General features: G+C 45.5%; 1 protein-coding gene across 2 annotated transcripts in view; it reads left to right on the plus strand.

Moving 5' to 3' along the window:
- Positions 1–9,182, plus strand: part of CTNNA1 (catenin alpha 1) — a 177,044-nt gene extending 167,862 nt beyond the window's left edge. For both annotated transcript variants that reach the window (XM_027076581.2, XM_053221542.1), the window contains 5 exons: positions 3,292–3,402; positions 4,510–4,691; positions 4,810–4,915; positions 6,931–7,065; positions 7,945–9,182. In XM_027076581.2, coding sequence (XP_026932382.1) covers positions 3,292–3,402; positions 4,510–4,691; positions 4,810–4,915; positions 6,931–7,065; positions 7,945–8,232 — 822 coding nt within the window. In that variant the 3' untranslated portion in view covers positions 8,233–9,182. The remainder of the gene's footprint in view (positions 1–3,291; positions 3,403–4,509; positions 4,692–4,809; positions 4,916–6,930; positions 7,066–7,944) is intronic.
- Positions 9,183–18,790: the final 9,608 nt, after the last annotated feature.

Consider the following 18,790-nt stretch of genomic DNA (forward strand, 5'->3'; position numbering starts at 1 on the left):
TAAACCCAGCAGCTCTGTCTCAGTGCTGTGAAGGGATCCCAGGTCACATAAACCACTAGTAATGAACACAGCCCTATTATTCCAGAGCTCTTTTCCATACTGACAGACAGCTAGAAATAAAAAGAACATTAATGATAAAAAGGAGTCATTGGGTGTCTGAGGTTAATGCTTTTGGGGCTTAAAGTGTGACAAAAACTGTGTACATGCCAGGAAATGCATGCAGATCCTAGAGTCCTGTTGTGGGAGAGCAGTCCTTAGAGCAGGCAGGCCTCATAGACTCCTCTTCTAGAGCTGTGTCTGTGAACAGGTGCCGCCTCTCTTATCTTCTCTTAAAACAGAGGTGCTAGTGGTTGATGGTTTTAATTAGCTATAATGTAGATAGTGTGCCCAGCACAGGGCCTGGCAGTGGGGTAGCTGTGCTGGGCACCAGGATGGCCACAGCCCTGGCAGAGGTGTACACAGCCGCGTGTGCTAGAGCCAGGGCACAGCTGAGGCCTGCGAGGCAGCTACACTGCAGGCCCTGGCTTACTGCTGTGCACTTGGACTCCGTTCCTATTTGAATTCAAGAATCATCTTTCCATCCCCCAAGCCTCTCAGTCTTGTGTCTTGTCCTCCTCCTACCTCAGCTTGCCTTCCATAGTCACACCTGGTCTTTGTCATTTCCAGTGTCCAGTGTCCTTCTCTGCAGCCCCCACTGTCCAGAATGTGACAGTCCTCTGAGTCTTCCTCACCTGTCACCCTTACCCAACCATGCCTGTCTTTGCTTTGTTCCTTTTCTAGCTTTTTGCATCTCTGGTTAGTTAGTAGACTCTCTTTTGCCCCATTCAGTTCCTTATATGGCTTTGCACAATCCTATTCTCTTGAAATCCGCCATCTGCTAAGCCTGGTTGTAGAATAGGGCAGCTGCCCCTACTGTGGTCCCAGAACCAGGCAGCATTGCCCCACAACCCTAGCATCCGAGAATGTTTCAGACCTTCCTGCTCGCCTCCCCCCCTCCCGTGGGGCCTAGGGCTGTTTCCTTAGGGTGTGGAGGTGGTCTGGACGTCCCGCCTGCCCCCTGCCAGGTCTCTGCCCATGTACAGCATACAGCACACTGGCATTTCTCCCATCCGTCCTCCTCCTCCTTAGTCTGCTTTGTCCTCGTCTCTTCAGCTCCTTACCAGTGGCATGTCTGGTAGCAAAGCTGTCAGCTTCTTCTCTTCTCACTCAGTCCTCATTCCCTTGGGAAAAACATCCAGGGTGACTGTCCTGAGCTCCACACACAACCTTCCACTTTGCCTGCTCTCTCTGGCCACTTGATTACCTAACAAGCATCTGCTAATCTTTGACCCCGACCCTCCTCCACCCAGTCTTCATGGGTTAGTAGATGGCAACCTACCTTCCACTTGCTGAGGCCCAAACCTCGGATTTGCCCTTGATTCCTCTTTTTGTCTCAATTCCCACATCTCCTCTACCTTCACAATAAATAGAGCATCTGAGCACTGCTCCCACTCTGGTCCTGGCCACTAGCATCTCTTACCTGGATTCATGTACCTGCCTCCCTATTCTCATCCCTTGAAGCCTAGTTTCACTCTCCACAGAGCAGCCCAAGTGATCCTTTCAAGTTTCAGTTAGGTCATGTTATCCACTGCTCAGCACCCTCCACAGGCTGGCTGTGGCTGGCATCAGTCCTTACACTAGCCCACAAGGCCTTCTAGAATTTCATCTGCTGCTGTTCTTCTGGGGCTGTAGTTGATCCTATAACCTGAGGGCAGTGAGCTCAGTCCTTCTGCCATGGCCTCCTTGCTCATCTGATTCCCCAGGTGAGCTCCTGCCTCTGGGCCTTGGTTGTGGTGACTCCCTCCTGCCAGGACACTCCTCCCCCAGGTACCTCCCATGCTCCCTGTTCACATGTCACCTTCTTAGGAAACCTTTCCTGACCACCCATATGAAATTACAATCCTCACTGCTTTATTGATTTGTATCACTGATCGCTTTCTGATGTCTCGTAAAATTCACCTTCTCATTTTGTTTATTGTCATTTCTCCCCTTAGAATATATGCAAGAGCAGGGATCTTTGTGTTAGTCATTTTGTACCTCCAAGGCCCAGAACAGTACTTGGCACACACGTACTCAGAATGAAAGAATAGAATGTATTTGGTTTTCTTGGCAAGAATAGTTCTTTGGTCTGTGATGGACTAGCCAGGGTGGAACAGAAGCAGAGATCTTATCAGGAGGCCTTCCTTGGAGAACGCTCCTTCACAGGCCATTCTAAATGGCCCAGGGTGGTGTACTGTTTCACACTGCCAAGTCAGAGAAACTCTAGGATCTTGCATTCATGTGTTCCTTCCAGCTTGCTGGTGCCTGGGGTGACTGCCGCTGTCCTTACCTCATCCCATTGAGGGAAAGGCTCAGCCTTTGCATGTGTACAAACCCAAGATAGTTTTGGCCGGGCCAGATGCTTCCTCACCCATCCTCTCTTTTGAGCCTCACAGCGAGCCCTTGGGCTGGGCTTGGATTAGGTCCTGGTGCAGATGAGGGACTCCCCTCAGTGCCCTCCTGTCACAGGCCGGCCAGCTGGGCCAAGAGCCAACCCCAGCTGTTATGCCTGCTGCCCTGTTACTGATAACTTCCAGAAGACAACATTATGTTTCAAGTCAGCAGCTAATCATCGGAGGCTGGAGGTTGTGCAAAATAAGAATTTTATTCCATAATTAAAGCAAACAGCTGGGACTGGTATTCAGGACCTTTGGTATATACTCAGACCTCACCTGCCATATTCTTTTTGCTTTGATCAAAGTCAAACAAAAAAAACCATAAAAATACATTGCCCGTTTGTACTCCTCAAAGCAGTTGCATGAGTTAATTCACTAATTTTCTTTTTGTCATAAAATGAGAAGATTAGAAGAATCTGCTAATGTTTGGTACTTCTCTTTTCACTACAGTACCTTTTCTACCCAAGATAATTCTCACCTTTGTGTTAGGATACAAGTGTTAGAGGAGTACATTATGTCAAATAGAGTCCTGACTCTGGTGAAAGTTGAAGCCCTAACCTCCCATAAAGAAAGCCCTAGACTCTTTGGGAATTGTTGATGTGGTACCTTCACCTGGTGATTGTTGGACCAGACACCCCACATGTGCATTAGTGAGGCCAGGGTCTTGGACAAAGACTGATTTTAACTACATCGCTGGAACATGGCACATGAAAATCCAGAATTCTGGGTGTTCATACATTGGGCCCAGAGGCTTGGAATAGCTGAAGGCCAAAGGCCCAGGGTTGTGTCTGACTTGTACTTTCTGTGTTGATGGTAGACCCCTGAGGAACTGGATGATTCTGACTTCGAGACAGAAGACTTTGATGTCAGAAGTAGGACAAGTGTCCAGACAGAAGATGATCAACTGATTGCTGGCCAGAGTGCCCGGGTAAGGGACAAGTTTGACTTGTTTTCCCTGTCCCTCTGGGAACTCGGCTTTTTCTCTTCCAGGAAAACACTCTTGATTTTGAGAACACCATTTTCCCACTCTTTTTCTGGCAGCAGGACTCAAGTTAACCTAAGTTGTGGCACATGCTAGTCAGATATAGGTTCCTCCAGAATGTCTCCTCAGCTGGGAGCAGAGAGGAACATGGCACTGTGCCTCAGCTGTGCCCCGAGGCTTTGGTTTATGACAGAGCCCTGCATCAGGAAAGCCCAAGATCCAGTCAATGTAATGTTTGTTAAAAAGGATTGTGAAATTCGAAAAAGATTGCTGTCTTTGCCCATATCAATGCTACCATGGGTATAAACGATTTAATTATTCATGGGTTAAAAAAAAAACAACAGTGGTACATTCAAGAAAATCATTCAGAGCCATTGCATTCATTTGAGTCATTAAATCTTCAATCAATAGCATTTATGTTTTTGGGAGGATGCCAAGAAATATTTCTATGGAGTCTTTTTCCCCTCCTTAGAAATTATTTTGAACAGCAAATGCATCCTTGCTTTGGGCCCCACTCCATCATGAGCACTTGGGGAAGCTGAGTGGGGAGAAGCCCAAGGCTTAGGAGTCTGTGGACCTTGAGGTGGGCACCAGGCCTCCAGGTGCTGCTTTGATAAGGTTTAAATGCCATGTCAAGTAACTAAAAGTAGCAGCACCGGAAATGCCCAGTCAGGACCCACAAGGCAAAGGGCTCCATGCATCAGCCACTTCTCTTAAGTCCTCTCCCCATGGCAGCAGGCAGAGGATAAAATTCTAAAGAATTAAGTTAAGCAGGTTCTGTTCCTATACAGGTGTGATCTCCAACCTTCCCTATTAGCCTTCTAATCCCTCACACTGGGTTTTCCTCCACACAAAAACTTAAAAGTGGGTCGGAAATTCAGGCTGCTGTAAACTTCTCAAAATAAGAAGAAATGGACCTTTAGGCAAAATGAAACCTATTAAAGTATTATCCTACCTGTGTCATAGATTGCTTGGTAGAAATATTTGTGGCTAACGCACTGTGAGAACTTCATATTCTCTTTATGTAAGAGCTTTCTGCGCTTCTGATTTCAGGCGATCATGGCTCAGCTTCCCCAGGAGCAAAAAGCAAAGATTGCAGAACAGGTGGCCAGCTTCCAGGAAGAAAAGAGCAAGCTGGATGCTGAAGTGTCCAAATGGGACGACAGTGGTAATGACATCATCGTGCTGGCCAAGCAGATGTGCATGATCATGATGGAGATGACCGACTTCACCCGGTGAGCCGTGCCCGCCCCCCACCAATTGCATGGAGGAGAGCACTAGGCTACTTGCAGAAAATCTTACTTTTCTGTTCATCTTCAGCTACATACAATGATCCTTATGCTTTTTTGTCAGAGGTAAAGGACCTCTCAAAAATACATCGGATGTGATCAGTGCCGCCAAGAAAATTGCTGAGGCGGGATCCAGGATGGATAAGCTCGGCAGAACCATTGCAGACCACGTGAGTGACAGGCTTGCTTCTTGGGTTCCTGAATTCATCACGGGACTTAGGGAGCCCAGCCAGGTCCATCCCAAGGTGGTGGTGACAAGATTTTTCTTGGAACACAGCACTCTGCTCCTCTCTAAAACTGTTCTTAACTCGTCAACTTGCTTGGTTAATACCAACATAGATTTTTAAAGGATATCTGAATTCCTCTTTTTTCTTTGCCATGTCTTAGCAGGCAGGCAGGACCAACTTGCATTAGAGCACCTCTTTGGAGCAGATGTGTGTGTCCTGCCAGTCATTACTGTGCAATGCTATTGCTTCTCTTTTCCTGCAGACCTTCAGCCTGGGGCAAGAGCTGCTTCTGTGGATCCTCACACACTGAATGAGCCTAGATAGACTTCTGCACTGCTTGTTCTTATTTATTTATTTATTTATTTATTTTTATTATTATTTTTAAATTTACATCCAAATTAGCATATAGTGCAACAGTGATTTCAGGAGTAGATTCCTTAATGCCCCTTACCATTTAGCCCATCCCCCCTCCCACAACTCCTCTAGTAACCCCCAGTTTGCTCTCCATATTTATCAGTCTCCTCTGTTTTGTCCCCCTCCCTATTTGTATATTATTTTTGTTTCCTTTCCCTTATGTTCATGTTTTGTCTCTTAAAGTTCTCATTTGAGTGAAGTCATAGGAATCTTGTCTTTCTCTAATTTCACTTAGCATAATAATACCCTCCAGTTCCATCCACGTAGTTGCAAATGGTAAGATTCCTTTCTTTTTGATTGCCGAGTCATATTCCATTGTATATATATATACCACATCTTCTTTATCCATTCACCCATTGATGGACATTTAGGCTCTTTCCATACTTTGGCTATTGTTGAAAATGCTGCTGTAAACATTGGGTGCACTGCTTGTTCTTAACCACCAAGCCTTTGTCTCTTTTCCTTTGTTAGAAAATGTGGTTCCTATTTCCTCATTTACAGCACATTTCCCTGGATGCTCTAAGATTTACCAATGGGGACCGTGTTTGCACATTATAGTTTTTCTCCACAGATCCAGACCCGCCTCCCCACCCCTCATCAGCCACTTTTCCTTGAAGCATCTAGGCTATAGGATGAATGGTAGTGGTTCCTCACCCACCCAAGCCAAAGATTTAGAAGCCATTTTTGACTCACCTCTTTCATGAAATCCAGGACTAAGCCCTGGTGCTTCTCCTGGCCACACTTAATTGTGACAACACCCAGTGTTTTCCTTTCTGCAACCACCAGTTCAGCCCAAACCTCCACGGCCTATATCTGGACTGCTGTGGCCTGTCCCCACCGATGCTGCCATCCACTCCCTTCTGCACACAGCCACCAACACCATCTTTTTGTAGCATCATCTTAACGTGCAGATCAGATATGGCTCTGTGCTTCCTCAGTAGCTTCTTAGAAGAAAATGCAGAAGCTCCAGCATGGTCCGTAGACCTATTTTATACCACCTGCTGACTCTGCACTCCAGCCTCATAGGAGGGAAGCATTTGCCGTAAACACTTGAGAGAGGTGCTCTATTTCAATGTTGGGATGAAACCTCCTAAAGTCACCCTGAGCTTAGGCAGCAAGACAGGAATTGGGCTGCTCTTGAGTTTCTCTGTGACTGGTCAAGACCTCACCATTCCCAGGTACTCTTTTTCTCACTTTGGTTTACTCATCCTCCATCTTTGCCTCAAGTGAACATTTCCTTTTATCAGATGTTTATAGTTTTCATCACAGTTTTGACCACATAAAGTACCCCTAGCAGAAGAGCTATTCGGATGGTTATTATGTAGCTCCAAGCACTCTTGTCTCCAGAACCAGGCTTTTGCTTGCTGAGGTTTTTTTCTCACCTTGAGGGGCATGGGCCCTGCAGAGAGCAGTTTAGGGCTGGATAACTCATGTCTCTTGCCCTTTACTCCAGCAAGGAGAGAGGCGTCATGTCGGTGGCACCTGGGGGTGGGATGTGTTAGGGCCTGGAACTCTCAGGGCTGAACCTGCTGCTCTTCCTTCAGTGCCCCGACTCAGCCTGCAAGCAGGACTTGCTGGCCTACCTGCAGCGTATCGCCCTCTACTGCCACCAGCTCAACATCTGCAGCAAAGTCAAGGCTGAGGTGCAGAATCTCGGTGGAGAGCTCGTTGTCTCTGGGGTAAGTTTTATCCATGGAACAAAGTGATTGTTGGTAATATGCTGGCCTTTTTCCAAAATGAAAGTAGCCTCCTGTCCGCACACACTCCTTAGCTGCCCAGCAACTGGGAAAGTGTGTTGTGGTGGAGCCCATGGTGGCAGTGCCCTGCTGAACTGCAGTGCTATTAGGCATGGTGCAGTTGGTGACGGCTGGGAGCCATTACAGGGCTGGCCTCTTGCTGGGATAAAGTATTTTTACCTTCCTTGCTGTTCTTCCCCCCAGAGAGGAATTGAACCTGTTCAAAAATGCCAAGATTATATAGATATGCTTTCTTAGACTTCCTCCACCCTTCTCACTTGAGTATTATCTCTTCCCCTTGTCTGTTCCCCATGCCACAGTTCTGGACCCCTTGTCACATTGGGCAGGGCAAAGAGGATGTCTTGCTTGACTTGCTGGGCTCCATAGATTCCCTGTAGCTTCTGCTAATCTCCTGGGATTTCATTTTCGAAGAACTACTTTGTATGTGGGGCATATTGGTGCCCCCGCGTGTGGGGAGCTTGTATCCATACTGAGAGAGGAAATGCCCCGGATCATGACTGAAAAAGCATCCTCGTCAGTGCTGGTGGTTACAGCTCTGCAATCAGTTAGAAAGAGACCATCTTCCTCCAGCTTCCTAGAGTGAATAAAGATTTGTTGAAAGGGGGGGATGGCGCCTTTTGTTTTTTGATTCTACTCCCTTTACTTCCAAATGGCTGAAACCTATGTATTTTCAGGTTTTTTGGGTAAGGTCAGTAGCCACTGGGAGAGCTAATCAGGAACACAGCTATTGCCTAGGCCCCTGGTGCACACGGGGCTGAAGGTCAGACTTGTGTTCCTCACTGCCCCATCTGTGCCTCTTAGGTGGACAGCGCCATGTCCCTGATCCAGGCTGCCAAGAACTTGATGAACGCGGTAGTGCAGACGGTGAAGGCATCCTATGTGGCCTCCACCAAATACCAGAAGTCTCAGGGTATGGCTTCCCTCAACCTTCCAGCTGTTTCGTGGAAGATGAAGGCACCTGAGAAAAAGCCCTTGGTGAAGAGAGAGAAACAGGATGAGACACAAACCAAGATTAAACGGGCATCTCAGAAGAAGCATGTGAACCCTGTGCAGGCCCTCAGCGAGTTCAAAGCCATGGACAGCATCTAGGGCCACCCTGCCCAGCTGCCCCCACTCTTTGGGGCTTCTAAAGATCAGTCACGGCTCTTCACTCAAATGTATTTGCTAAATAGAACACTGATGTTAGATTCCACAGAGAAATAGGCAGATTTTAAACCTGGCCAGGTGGTGAATTTTTGGCAAGGACATACTTGTGTTTAAATTGGTTAAAAATACTTTTGGAATTCAGGAGCTTATTTCTAGCTATATTTTTTATAAGGTTAAATAAAAATTCCATAACCAAAGAGAAACTCACATTAACTTGTTAGTGATACTCTTGACTGAGTTCTCAGTGTGGCATTGGGGTTTGAGATGCCGTATTGGAGTCAACCTGGGTTCAGTGAGGGGGCCTCCACCAAGTCCTGGGTTCCGGGGGGGCGCAGGGAGGGGGGTTGGCTGGTATCACATGACCAGACATGTTCCAGTGTAAACTGCCTGGGCATCTTAGGAAGGTGTGCCAGGAGAAGGAACGTTCCCAGAAAGGTCTTGGAGGGACAAGCCACATGAAGCTCAGTAAAACGTAATGTATCATGAAGAAAACTGATTACTCTCTTTATGACATGAAATGAGAATTTTAATGCCTGGTTACAATTACTAATGTACTCTGCTGCAGGACATTAATAAAGTTGCTTTTTTTCAGACTAGAATGTTGTGATGCCCTAATCAGAACATGCTTTTTTTTTTTCCCTTTCCTCAGCTTCAAATGCAAATTCATCATTGGGCTCACTTCTAGTAATTGCAGTGTTTCCTGCCTTGGGCTTTGCAACAGAAGCCTGACAAAATAGGGTTTGCTTAGGCAATAATTTAGACTTTACCTTATTTGTGATTACTACAGCGATTACTATAGCTACGAGGTATAATTTTACTGTCTTTATTTAAATTTTATTAATCTGAATGTTTTTTACACTAACTTTTCCCAATAAAGTCCACTATGAAACCAAGTCTGAGAGGCCAAAGTTGTTTTCTTTGCCTTCCAGAGGAGTTGGGTTTTACATTAAACATCTCTTGGATTTGCCCACAGTATCTGTGGTGCTCCCAGCCCTCCTGGTATCCCTGTGCTCAGGGCAGAGTGTTACCCAACACGGGAAACTACCTGTGGCTCCAGGCTGTGAGGTGCGTGGGCGTGGCCTTGTAGTTTCTGTGGCAGCCCACTAGGGAAGGACTCACCCTCCTTAGGAACTCCCTTGTTCAAGCTTCAGGTGCAGGTCAAAACCTTGGAGCCATCCATGTCTGTTCTGAAATGTCCTACCAGCTTATAACTGTGGTAACAGGTGCCCTGTCCCTTCCCAGCACACAGTCCCCAAGTCCTCTTCCTCACTTCCATTCCAGTCAGCTATGTCCCCACCACTCTGGTACCGTCTATTCCACCACCAAATGCAGTGGCTCTTTGTCTCATCAATGTCACCATATAAGTGGGCCAGGTGGACGCTTCCGCCCACCCGCCCCACGCCCCTCACTTCTAGAACACCTGACTTTGGTCTTGTCCTCCTTACCGGCTCCTCCTCCTTGTTGTTCAAAGTTGTGCAGTCCCAGGGCTCAGGAGCTGGGCTGCTTCTCTCTCTGGCTCTGCTTTTTCTGATCTTAACCACGCTCCTGGCTTTAAATACTAAATGCTAACTTCTCTCAGAACTTGACTCTTGAACTCTCCACTTGGATGTCTTCATCAGTATCTGAAACTTGAGCTGTCCGAATTCTTTAAAATGTAGGCGGGTCCAACAGATACTGCTTCTGTTGCTATCACCTGGTCTAAGCTGTCATCACTGTGTGAATTATTGTGTAAAAATTTCACCAAAACTTAGTAGCTAAAGCAACACTCATTTCAGTTTCTGTCCAGAATCCAGGAGTAGCTTAGTGGGAGGGTCTGACTTGGGGTCTCATGAAGCTGCAATGTCTGAGGGCTTGACAGACTGGGGGCTCTGCTTCTGGGCTCCTTCATGTAGCAGTTGGCAGAAGGCCTCACTCACCCCATGCCACGTGGGCCTTCCCATACAACAGCTCACTTTCTGGGGTAGCTGGCTTCCCCCAGAGGGAATGATCCAGAGAAATTGGCAGCCAGAAAAGATAATGGCAACCAGATGGAAGCTGCAGTGTTGTTTTTTTTTTAAACTTGATCTCAAAAAAAGTGATAAATCATCACTTCCACTGTATTTTGTTGGTCACACAGACCGCCCCCCACCCAGATGCACTGTGACAGGGGACAGCACCCGGGGGCAAATGCCAGGAGCTGGGCTCCCACAGTCCTCTGTACCAGGACCACTGCAGTACTGTTCCCCCACCCCCAAGCTTTCCTTATCATGCTGTTTCCTCACTGCACTCCCCATGGGAGTGCACAGTAACCCCTATAAATGGGTCCCATAGTGTCATTCTCTTAGCTCAAACGTTCCACAGGCTTCATTTCCAGTAAAAGCTGAAGTCCTAAATGATGGGCATGGTCTCTTGCCTGTCTGGCCTTTAACTCTTGGCATTCACCCTTTGCACTTGTGCTCCAGCCGCCTGAAGGGCACTTCCCCCAGAGACTTCCCTGTGCTTCCTTAGGGTCTCTTTCAGGCATCTTGTTGAAAGTTCTCTGACCTGCAACACCTCCTCTGATAATGCCATACCCTGCCCTCTCTTCACAGTGTGTGTATCTGGGTGGGAATCCATTTTGTTCCTCACTGACTTTCCAAGGCCCTAGTCACAGAGTGAGCAGCTGCCCTGGGACGGCCAGCAGGGCTGAGCCCACAAGGCACTGGCCTCCTTTTGCTCAGTCCCTCCCTGGGCTGAGTCGGGACCCACACTTGGGCCGTTCCCAAAGCTTTTGTTGCCATCATTTGGTTTCAGTCCACAACTCTTCCACCCTGAGCTCTGATCTAAGTCTGTCCCCTGTTATTTCATCACCCGACCTGCTGGCTGCCCTACAGCCTCACCCCCTTCCCATCCCAGCTTCCCCCTCAACCCATCCACTGCTCTCCAGCAGAGTCCAACTCCCCACTCATCATCTGAGCTGCTGCAAAGCTTAAATCAGCCTACCTCAGCCCCCAACATCCATTATCCATCCTCACCTAATAGCAAAGGAATCTTCTGGAAACATCTCCTCAAGAGTCAACAAGCAGGTGTCTCTGCAGAACCTGGCAGACTGTGGCACTGTGACCCTGCCCTAAGTACCCAAACTGCCTCCTGGAGGCAGTTCCTGGGACACCTCTGTGCTCCCCTGTCACAAGCATGTCCTGGTCATCACCTTTGCCATATGGTCATCCCAGGCTTAATACCATTACTTACTTTAAAAGATGAACTTACTTCTCCTCTTCCTAAGCAGTATCTGGAATCATGTTGATGTGCTATTTTTTTTTTTCTAGCATACATTCAGATAACATTTTAATAAATGTTCGTGTATCACCTAAAAACTTCTTGTACCACAGTGGCGAACACCGGCCCACTGCTTTCCCCGCTCCCCCAGGCCCTGACCCGGCCCTCTCCACCATAGCCCTTGTTACATCGGTACAGGCGCTCATGGGACCACCCTGCATTCTGCTGGAGAACATGTTCAGCCTACTGTCCAGCAAAGTACCTGGCACGTGCTTGAGAAAGAGCTGCTGACCCATTCGCTGATTTAAACCTTCTAGCAGAAGATAAATGGAAGGCACAAAACAGGCAAGTGAGGAGACAGCAGAAATCCTCACAGGAAATTTCCTGCCAGGAAATCCTCACAGGCCACGATCTAAAGCTGCATGGCCCAGGCTGAGGCAGAGGGAGACTTGCCCCACCGCCTCCTTGGGGGTATTCACTCCACCTTTGCCACAAAAACTGTTTCCCCTCACCATCCTGAGGCTTCTTGCTTCTCAGTCAGGGCAGACATAACCCTGGGTTACCTCCCTCAGGTAAGGTCTGGCCAGCTCCCTTCCTGACGGCACCTCACCAGCCTGGCCACTGCCTGCACATAGGGCTGCAGAGCCTGGTGATCGCCCTGCGGTGCCCCTCATGGCCCCCGACAGGCACTTCAAAAGTCTCACCTAATTCTCACCACTGAACGATCACTCAACCCCGCTGAGGGAAGAGAGAAGCTGCCACGTGCTGAGTACCCCCACCCCAACCCGCCTCATCCTAACAACCTGTAAGGGTTGGTGCTGTTACCAACCCTCTGACTTTACAGCTGAGGGGACTGGGTCACAGAGTTGTGAAGCCCGTCTCCCGAATCCACAAAAGTCTGCCTCTGAGCTTCAAGATCTAATACTCCTAAAGCCTCAGACGACCATCCCTTCTGGGCCACACACAAGATAGGGCAGGGGCATGATGCACCCCCGCCCCAGCTTTTCTCCCAGGAGGCTGCCTCAAGCCCCCACATCCCTGCACCCGGTCCTTGGGGCTCTTGGGGCCCCTGGCCAACTCAAGGGTTGTGCCCAACTCTCCCTTCCAGTTCCTGCCTCCCAGGATTTCCTTCCTCCTCCATCTTTCTCATCAGCAGACAAAATCTGATAGACCCCACAGTTATTAATACAAGGACAGGGGTGCCTGGGTGGCTCAGTTTGGTTAAGTATCTAACTTCGGTTAGATACTTATGATCTCATGGCTCGTGAGTTTGAGCTGCGTGTCGGGCTCTGTGCTGACAGCTTGAAGCCTGGAGCCTGCTTCAGGTTGTCTGTCTCTCTGCCCCTCCCCTGCTCGCATTCTGTCTCTCTCTCAAATATAAAATTTAAAAAAAAAAAAAAAAAAAAAAGGCAAGGACAATACAAAGAGCTTCCTTTGAGTCCTGTTTCCTGCCCCATGCACACTTCAGGCCCACTTCTCGCCCTTCTCCCCAGCGCACACCATCCTGGCCAGCCTCCTCTTTAGTAGCATGTGATGCTGGGGGACGCTCAGTCCCTGTGTGTCCCACACCCGTCCCCCATCCCTGGCCCTGATCTTGTCTCCCGGCTCCTTCTCCTCTTGACCTCTAATGTTGAGGTGACCAGGCCTCAAACCTTGGTCCTCTTGACCTCCTTATGTGATGGTTCCTAGGTCATGGGCTGCTGGGAAATGCTTAACCACCAGCTTTCCAGGATGGGGAGGGAAGGGGCTGCATACACACATTTGTTTATTACACGTTTTACTCCTACAAAGGGATTGTAGTACCCAATTCACAAATAACCAAATATGCAGTACTCTTTACTATAAATTCATATGGCCAACTTCATTCTCATGAAAGGCTTTCAGTGACTTTTGCTGAAATTGCATCCATACCCAACCTATGGTTGCCACAGACAAATGATTCCAGTTCTGCCATGAAAGTTCGTTGCTATTCTGTTTTCCTTAAGGAGCAAGAAGAAGGTGAAGCAACAATAACATATGATGGAATCACACTTGTTCATGAATGACTTCTCTGCTCCATCAGATAATAGCTGTCAAATACTGTAAGACAACATCATCAATTTTTTGTGCTGTCTATAGATGCCCCACTTTTAGGTTTAATAGGCAGTATGAACATTTTCTTGATCACTTTAAGTCTAGATAATCAACACAACAATAAATCAAGTCTGGATTTGTAGTATTTCCTACATTGCACGGTATAAAGACACCCACATGAGATTTTCAGCCACCAGCATGATGTCCTGAAGGTGGAGTTGGGAAGGTAAGCACTGGAGGGCACCGTTATGTAGTATTTCCACCACCCGGATAGGACAGACAGATGTGAGTACAGCTGACTCCTGAATGCCCCCACCCCGTGTATCAAATATCCCCCTGTAACCCTTGATTCCCCCAAAACTTAACTACTAATAGCCTACTGGGAAGCCTTACCCATACCTTAAACAGTTGACAAACACATATGTTACAATAAACTACAGAAAACGTTATTAAGCAAAGCTTAAGAGAAAATACATGTAAAGTACCGTACTGTATTTGTAAAGAAAAAACCAGCACATAAACAGACCCGCTCAATTCAAACCCATGTTGTTCAAGGGTCAGCTGTAATCTTAAGAGTATAGATGATAATTAGTAAAGGATGAGTTTTGAATGTTTATTGCTTAAAGTTTTAATTTTACATACAGTAAAACTCACTTCTGGTGTACAATTGTACGGATTTGGACAAATACACAGAGTTGCATAACCACCACAGTCAAGGTACAGAAGAGTTCCATCCCCCTGCAGATTCCCTGAGCTAGCCCAATGTAGTAGAAACGCCCCGTAAGTCCTAGCCAAACCATTTCCTTGGAGTTTTATCTTTTCTCGAATGTCATATTAATGGAATTGTGTGGCATGTAGCCTTTTGAGTCTGGCTTCTTTCACTCAGCATCATGTGTTTCCAATGTACGTCAATCACCAGCTCACTGCTTCCTGCTGCAGAGCACTGCCTGCATGGCCCAGTTTGTCTATCCAGTTACCAGATGAGGGACATTTGAATTGTTTGTAGGTTTGTTAGTTTGTTTAACAAATAAAGGTGATACAAACATTTGTGTAAAGCTTTTGTATGAACCTAGATGTTTATTTTGGGTAAATACCTAGGAGTGAGACTGGTATCTTATACGGTAAAGTATACAACTTTATAAGAAACTACCAAACCAGGGGCGCCTGGGTGGCTCAGTTGGTTAAGCATCTAACTTCAGCTCAGGTCATGATCTCACGGTTTTTGAGACTACGTCAGGCTCTGTGCTGAAGCTCAGAGCCTGGAGCCTGCTTTGGATTCTGTCTCCCTCTCTCTCTGCCCCCCTCCCGTGCCCCCATTCATGATCTCTCTCGCTCACTCAAAAAATAAACATTAAAAAAAAAAAAAAAGAAAAGAAACTACCAGACTATTTTCCATATTCGCTACATCATTTTGCATTCCCGAGGGGAATGTGTTTATTCCAATCATGCTGCATCCTCACCAGAATGTGGTGGTGTCAAGTTTTTTATTTAGGTTTTTAATTTTCATTTTAAGCCATTTTCATAGATATGTCATAGTATCTTGTGGCTTTAATTTGCATTTCCCTAACAACTAATGATGGTGAGTGCCTCTTGACATGCTTGTCTGTCACTTGTGTATCTTCTTTGGAAAAATGTCTTTTCAAATATCTTGCCTTTTTTTTTTTTTTAACTGGGTTGACTTTATTGATGAGTTTTGAGGATTATAAATTATGGATATGAGGCCTTTTCAGGTATGTGATTTACACTTATTTTCCCCTTGTTTATGGCTTATCTTTTTATTTTCTTCATTTCCTTCACAGAAGAAGCTTTTAACTTTGATGTAATCTCATGTTTTCATTTTTCACTTTCTGAATTGTACATTTGGGGTTGTATTTAAGAAATCTTAGCCTCACTCAAGGTCACAAAGACTCCTTTCCTGTTTTCTTCTAAAAGTTCTGTAATTTTCCATTTGGGTCTATGATTGGAACTTTTGAGTGAAATAAGACAGGTAGAGGTCAAGGTTCATTGTAAAAGACATGACTGTCCAGTTGTCTCAGCACTGTTTATCCAAAAGACAAACGTTTCTCCACTGAAATGTCTTTGTACCTTTGTCAAAAATCCAGTAACTATATTGGTGTGGGTGTATTTCTATTTACTGTGATTCACGGGTCTGTTCTTGATTACCCCATCTTTGTGGTCAGACTTAACACCAGCCAGTGTGAGTCCTCCAACATTTTCCTCTTTTTCAAGACTGTTAGCTATTCCCATTCCTTTGCATTTCCATGTAAATTTTCAAATCCTACTCTCGAGATCTAAAAAATTCCTGCTGGGATTGAACTGAATCTATAGATTAATTCGGGGAGTGGAGGAAAGTCTTCCAACCCATGAATCCATTTATAGTTGAGGCTTGAACAACACAGGTTTGAACCGCACACATCCACTTATAGGTGGGTTTTTTTCAATAAATACGAAGAGCACTGTAAATGCGTTTTCTTTTCCTTAGGTTTTTCCTTAATAACATTTTCTTTTCTCTAGTTTATTGTAATATATAATACATATAACATACAAAATATGTGTAAATTGGCTGTGTTACTGGTAAGGCTTCTGGTCAATAGTAGGCTGTTAGTTGTTAAGTTTATGAGAAGTCAAACTTTATACACAGATTTTCAATTGCACCAGGGGTCAGAACACCAACCTCCACACTGTTCAAGGGTCAACTGTATTTAGATCTTATTTCTTTCATTAGTGTTTTAGTTTTCGGCATAAAAATCCTGCACATATATTGCCAGATTTATGCCTATTTGTTTCGGTGCTACTGTATTTTTTAAAAAATTTTTGAGAGAGAGGGAGTGAATGCATGTGAGTGGGAGACACATTTTTTTCTTAATTTTTTTTTAGAGAGAGCATAAGCAGGGAAGAGGGCAGAGGGAGAGAGAGAATCTTAAGCAGGCTCCACACTCAGCACAGGGCTATACGCAAGGCTCAATCCCACAACCCAAGGATCACGGCATGAACCAAAATCAAGAGTCAGATGCTCAACCGACTGAGTAACCCAGGCGCCCCTTGGTGCTACTGTAAATGGTACTGTTTTTAAAATCTTGCTTTCAGGGGCGCCTGGGTGGTGGTTCAGTCAGATGAGCATCTGACTTCAGCTCAGGTCATGATCTTGTGGTTTAGAGTTCAAGCCTCATGTCGGGCTCTGTGCTGAGAGCTCGGATTCTGTTTTGAGCTGTGTCTGCTTCGGATTCTCTGTCTCCCTCTCTCTCTTCCCCTCCCCTGCTCAATGCTCTGTCTCGCTCTGTCTCAAAAATAAATACAAACATTAAAAAAAAAATTTTAAATCTTGTTCTCAATTGTTCCTTGCTGGTATACAGAAATATAATTGATTTTTGTACATTACCTTATATCTTGTATTCTTGCTAAACTCACCGTCAGTTCTATGAGATTTTTGTACATCGCATGGGATTTTCTACATCACGTGTCTTCATAAATAGAGACAGTTTTATTTCTTCTCTTTCATTCTGTATGTCTTTTCATTTTCTTGCCTTAATACAGTGCCCAGGACTTCTGGTACAATATTAAAAAGGAGAGAAAAAGAGAGCAGAGGGCACTGGCATTCTTGCCTTATTTGTAACATGAGGGAGAAACAAATCAGTCTTTGACCATGATGTCTGCTATTTGTGATAGGTTTTTATGTGGCTTCCCTTCATCAGGTTAACAAAGTTCTCCTTCCATCCCTAATTTGCTGAGAGTTTTTATTATGAATAGATATTTAATTTTGTCCAATGTTTTATCTGCATCTACTGAGATGAATGTGAGGCTTTTTCTTCTTTAGTCTGTTAACATGGGGGGTTGTGTTGAACTAGCCTTGTATTCCCAAGATAAACCCCTGCAATATGTTTGACTTGTTAATATCCTGTTGAGGAGTTCTGCACTGAGGATTTTGGTAGGCACCTTAGGAAAATCTCAAGTCCTTAATGCTGCCTCCAAGATCTCCCCTCTCCAATGCCCCTTGACCTCATTACTTACAAAGAAAACTGGTCTCCTGAGGTGTTTCTTATCCTATCCTTGTCCAGTATTGGAATCAGAGTGATGCTGGCCTCGTGAAATGAGTTTGGGAGTGGATTCTCCTATATTCAGGAACAGACTGTAGAATTGTTATTATTTGATAGAATTTGTAGATGAAACTGAGTCTGGAGATTTCTTTGTGGGAAGGTTTTAAACTACGAATTCAATTTAATAGATATAAGACTAAATGATTATCTGTTTTTTCTTGATTGAGTTTTGGTAATTTGTGTTTGTGGGAGAAAGAATAATGGCTCCCCAAAGATCTTCTCATCCTCCTCCTTGTGATCTATAAATATATTACATGGCAAAAGGGAATTAGGGTTGCTAATCAACTGATTTTAAACAGAGAGATGATCCTGCATTATCCAGGTGGGCCCAGTATAATCACACAGGCCTTAAAGTAGAAAAGGAAGGCAGGAGATTGTGTGTGTCACAGGAGAGGCTGACTGGCATTGCTAGTTTTGAAGCTGGAGGACGGGGGCCACAAGCCAAGGATGAAGGTAGCCTCCAGTAGCTGGAAAAGGCAAGGAAATGGATCCTACTCAGCGCCTACTGGAAGGAACGCAGGCCTGCTGAGGACTTTGGGTTTTGCCCCGCAAGAACGGGGTCTGATTTCTGACCTACAGAACCATGGTAGAGCAAATTTGGGTTGTTTTTGGGTATGAAGTTCATGGTAATCTGTTAGAGAAGCACAAGAAAAGTAATGCAATGAAAGATAGTATTTTCAAGGAACTAGTCCATCATTTCTTTGAAGTTGTCAAATTCATGGACCTAGTGTTGACTATAGTGTTCACTCATTATCCTTTTAATACTTGTAGGGTCTATAGTGATATCCTCTCTTTAATTCCTGAGATGGATAATTTGTGTCTTCTTTTTTCAAAGAACTGCCTTTCATTTCCTTGATTTTCTCTAGCTTTCTATCTTCATTTTTATTGGTTTCTGCCCTTATCTATATTATTGCCTTTTCTTCTGCTTTCTTTGGGTTTAAATGTAGCTCTTCTGCTCCTCTTTTGCTGGTTTTCAAAAACTACCTTTGCTTTTTTTTTAATATGTCATTTAATTTTGTTTATATAACTTGATTTCTGACAGTGGATGTGTTGAACAAGCAGCTCTCAACGTTTCTGACGCCCACACGGCATGCACT

This window comes from Acinonyx jubatus, chromosome A1 (assembly GCF_027475565.1).
Source record: "Acinonyx jubatus isolate Ajub_Pintada_27869175 chromosome A1, VMU_Ajub_asm_v1.0, whole genome shotgun sequence".
NCBI lineage: Eukaryota > Metazoa > Chordata > Mammalia > Carnivora > Felidae > Acinonyx > Acinonyx jubatus.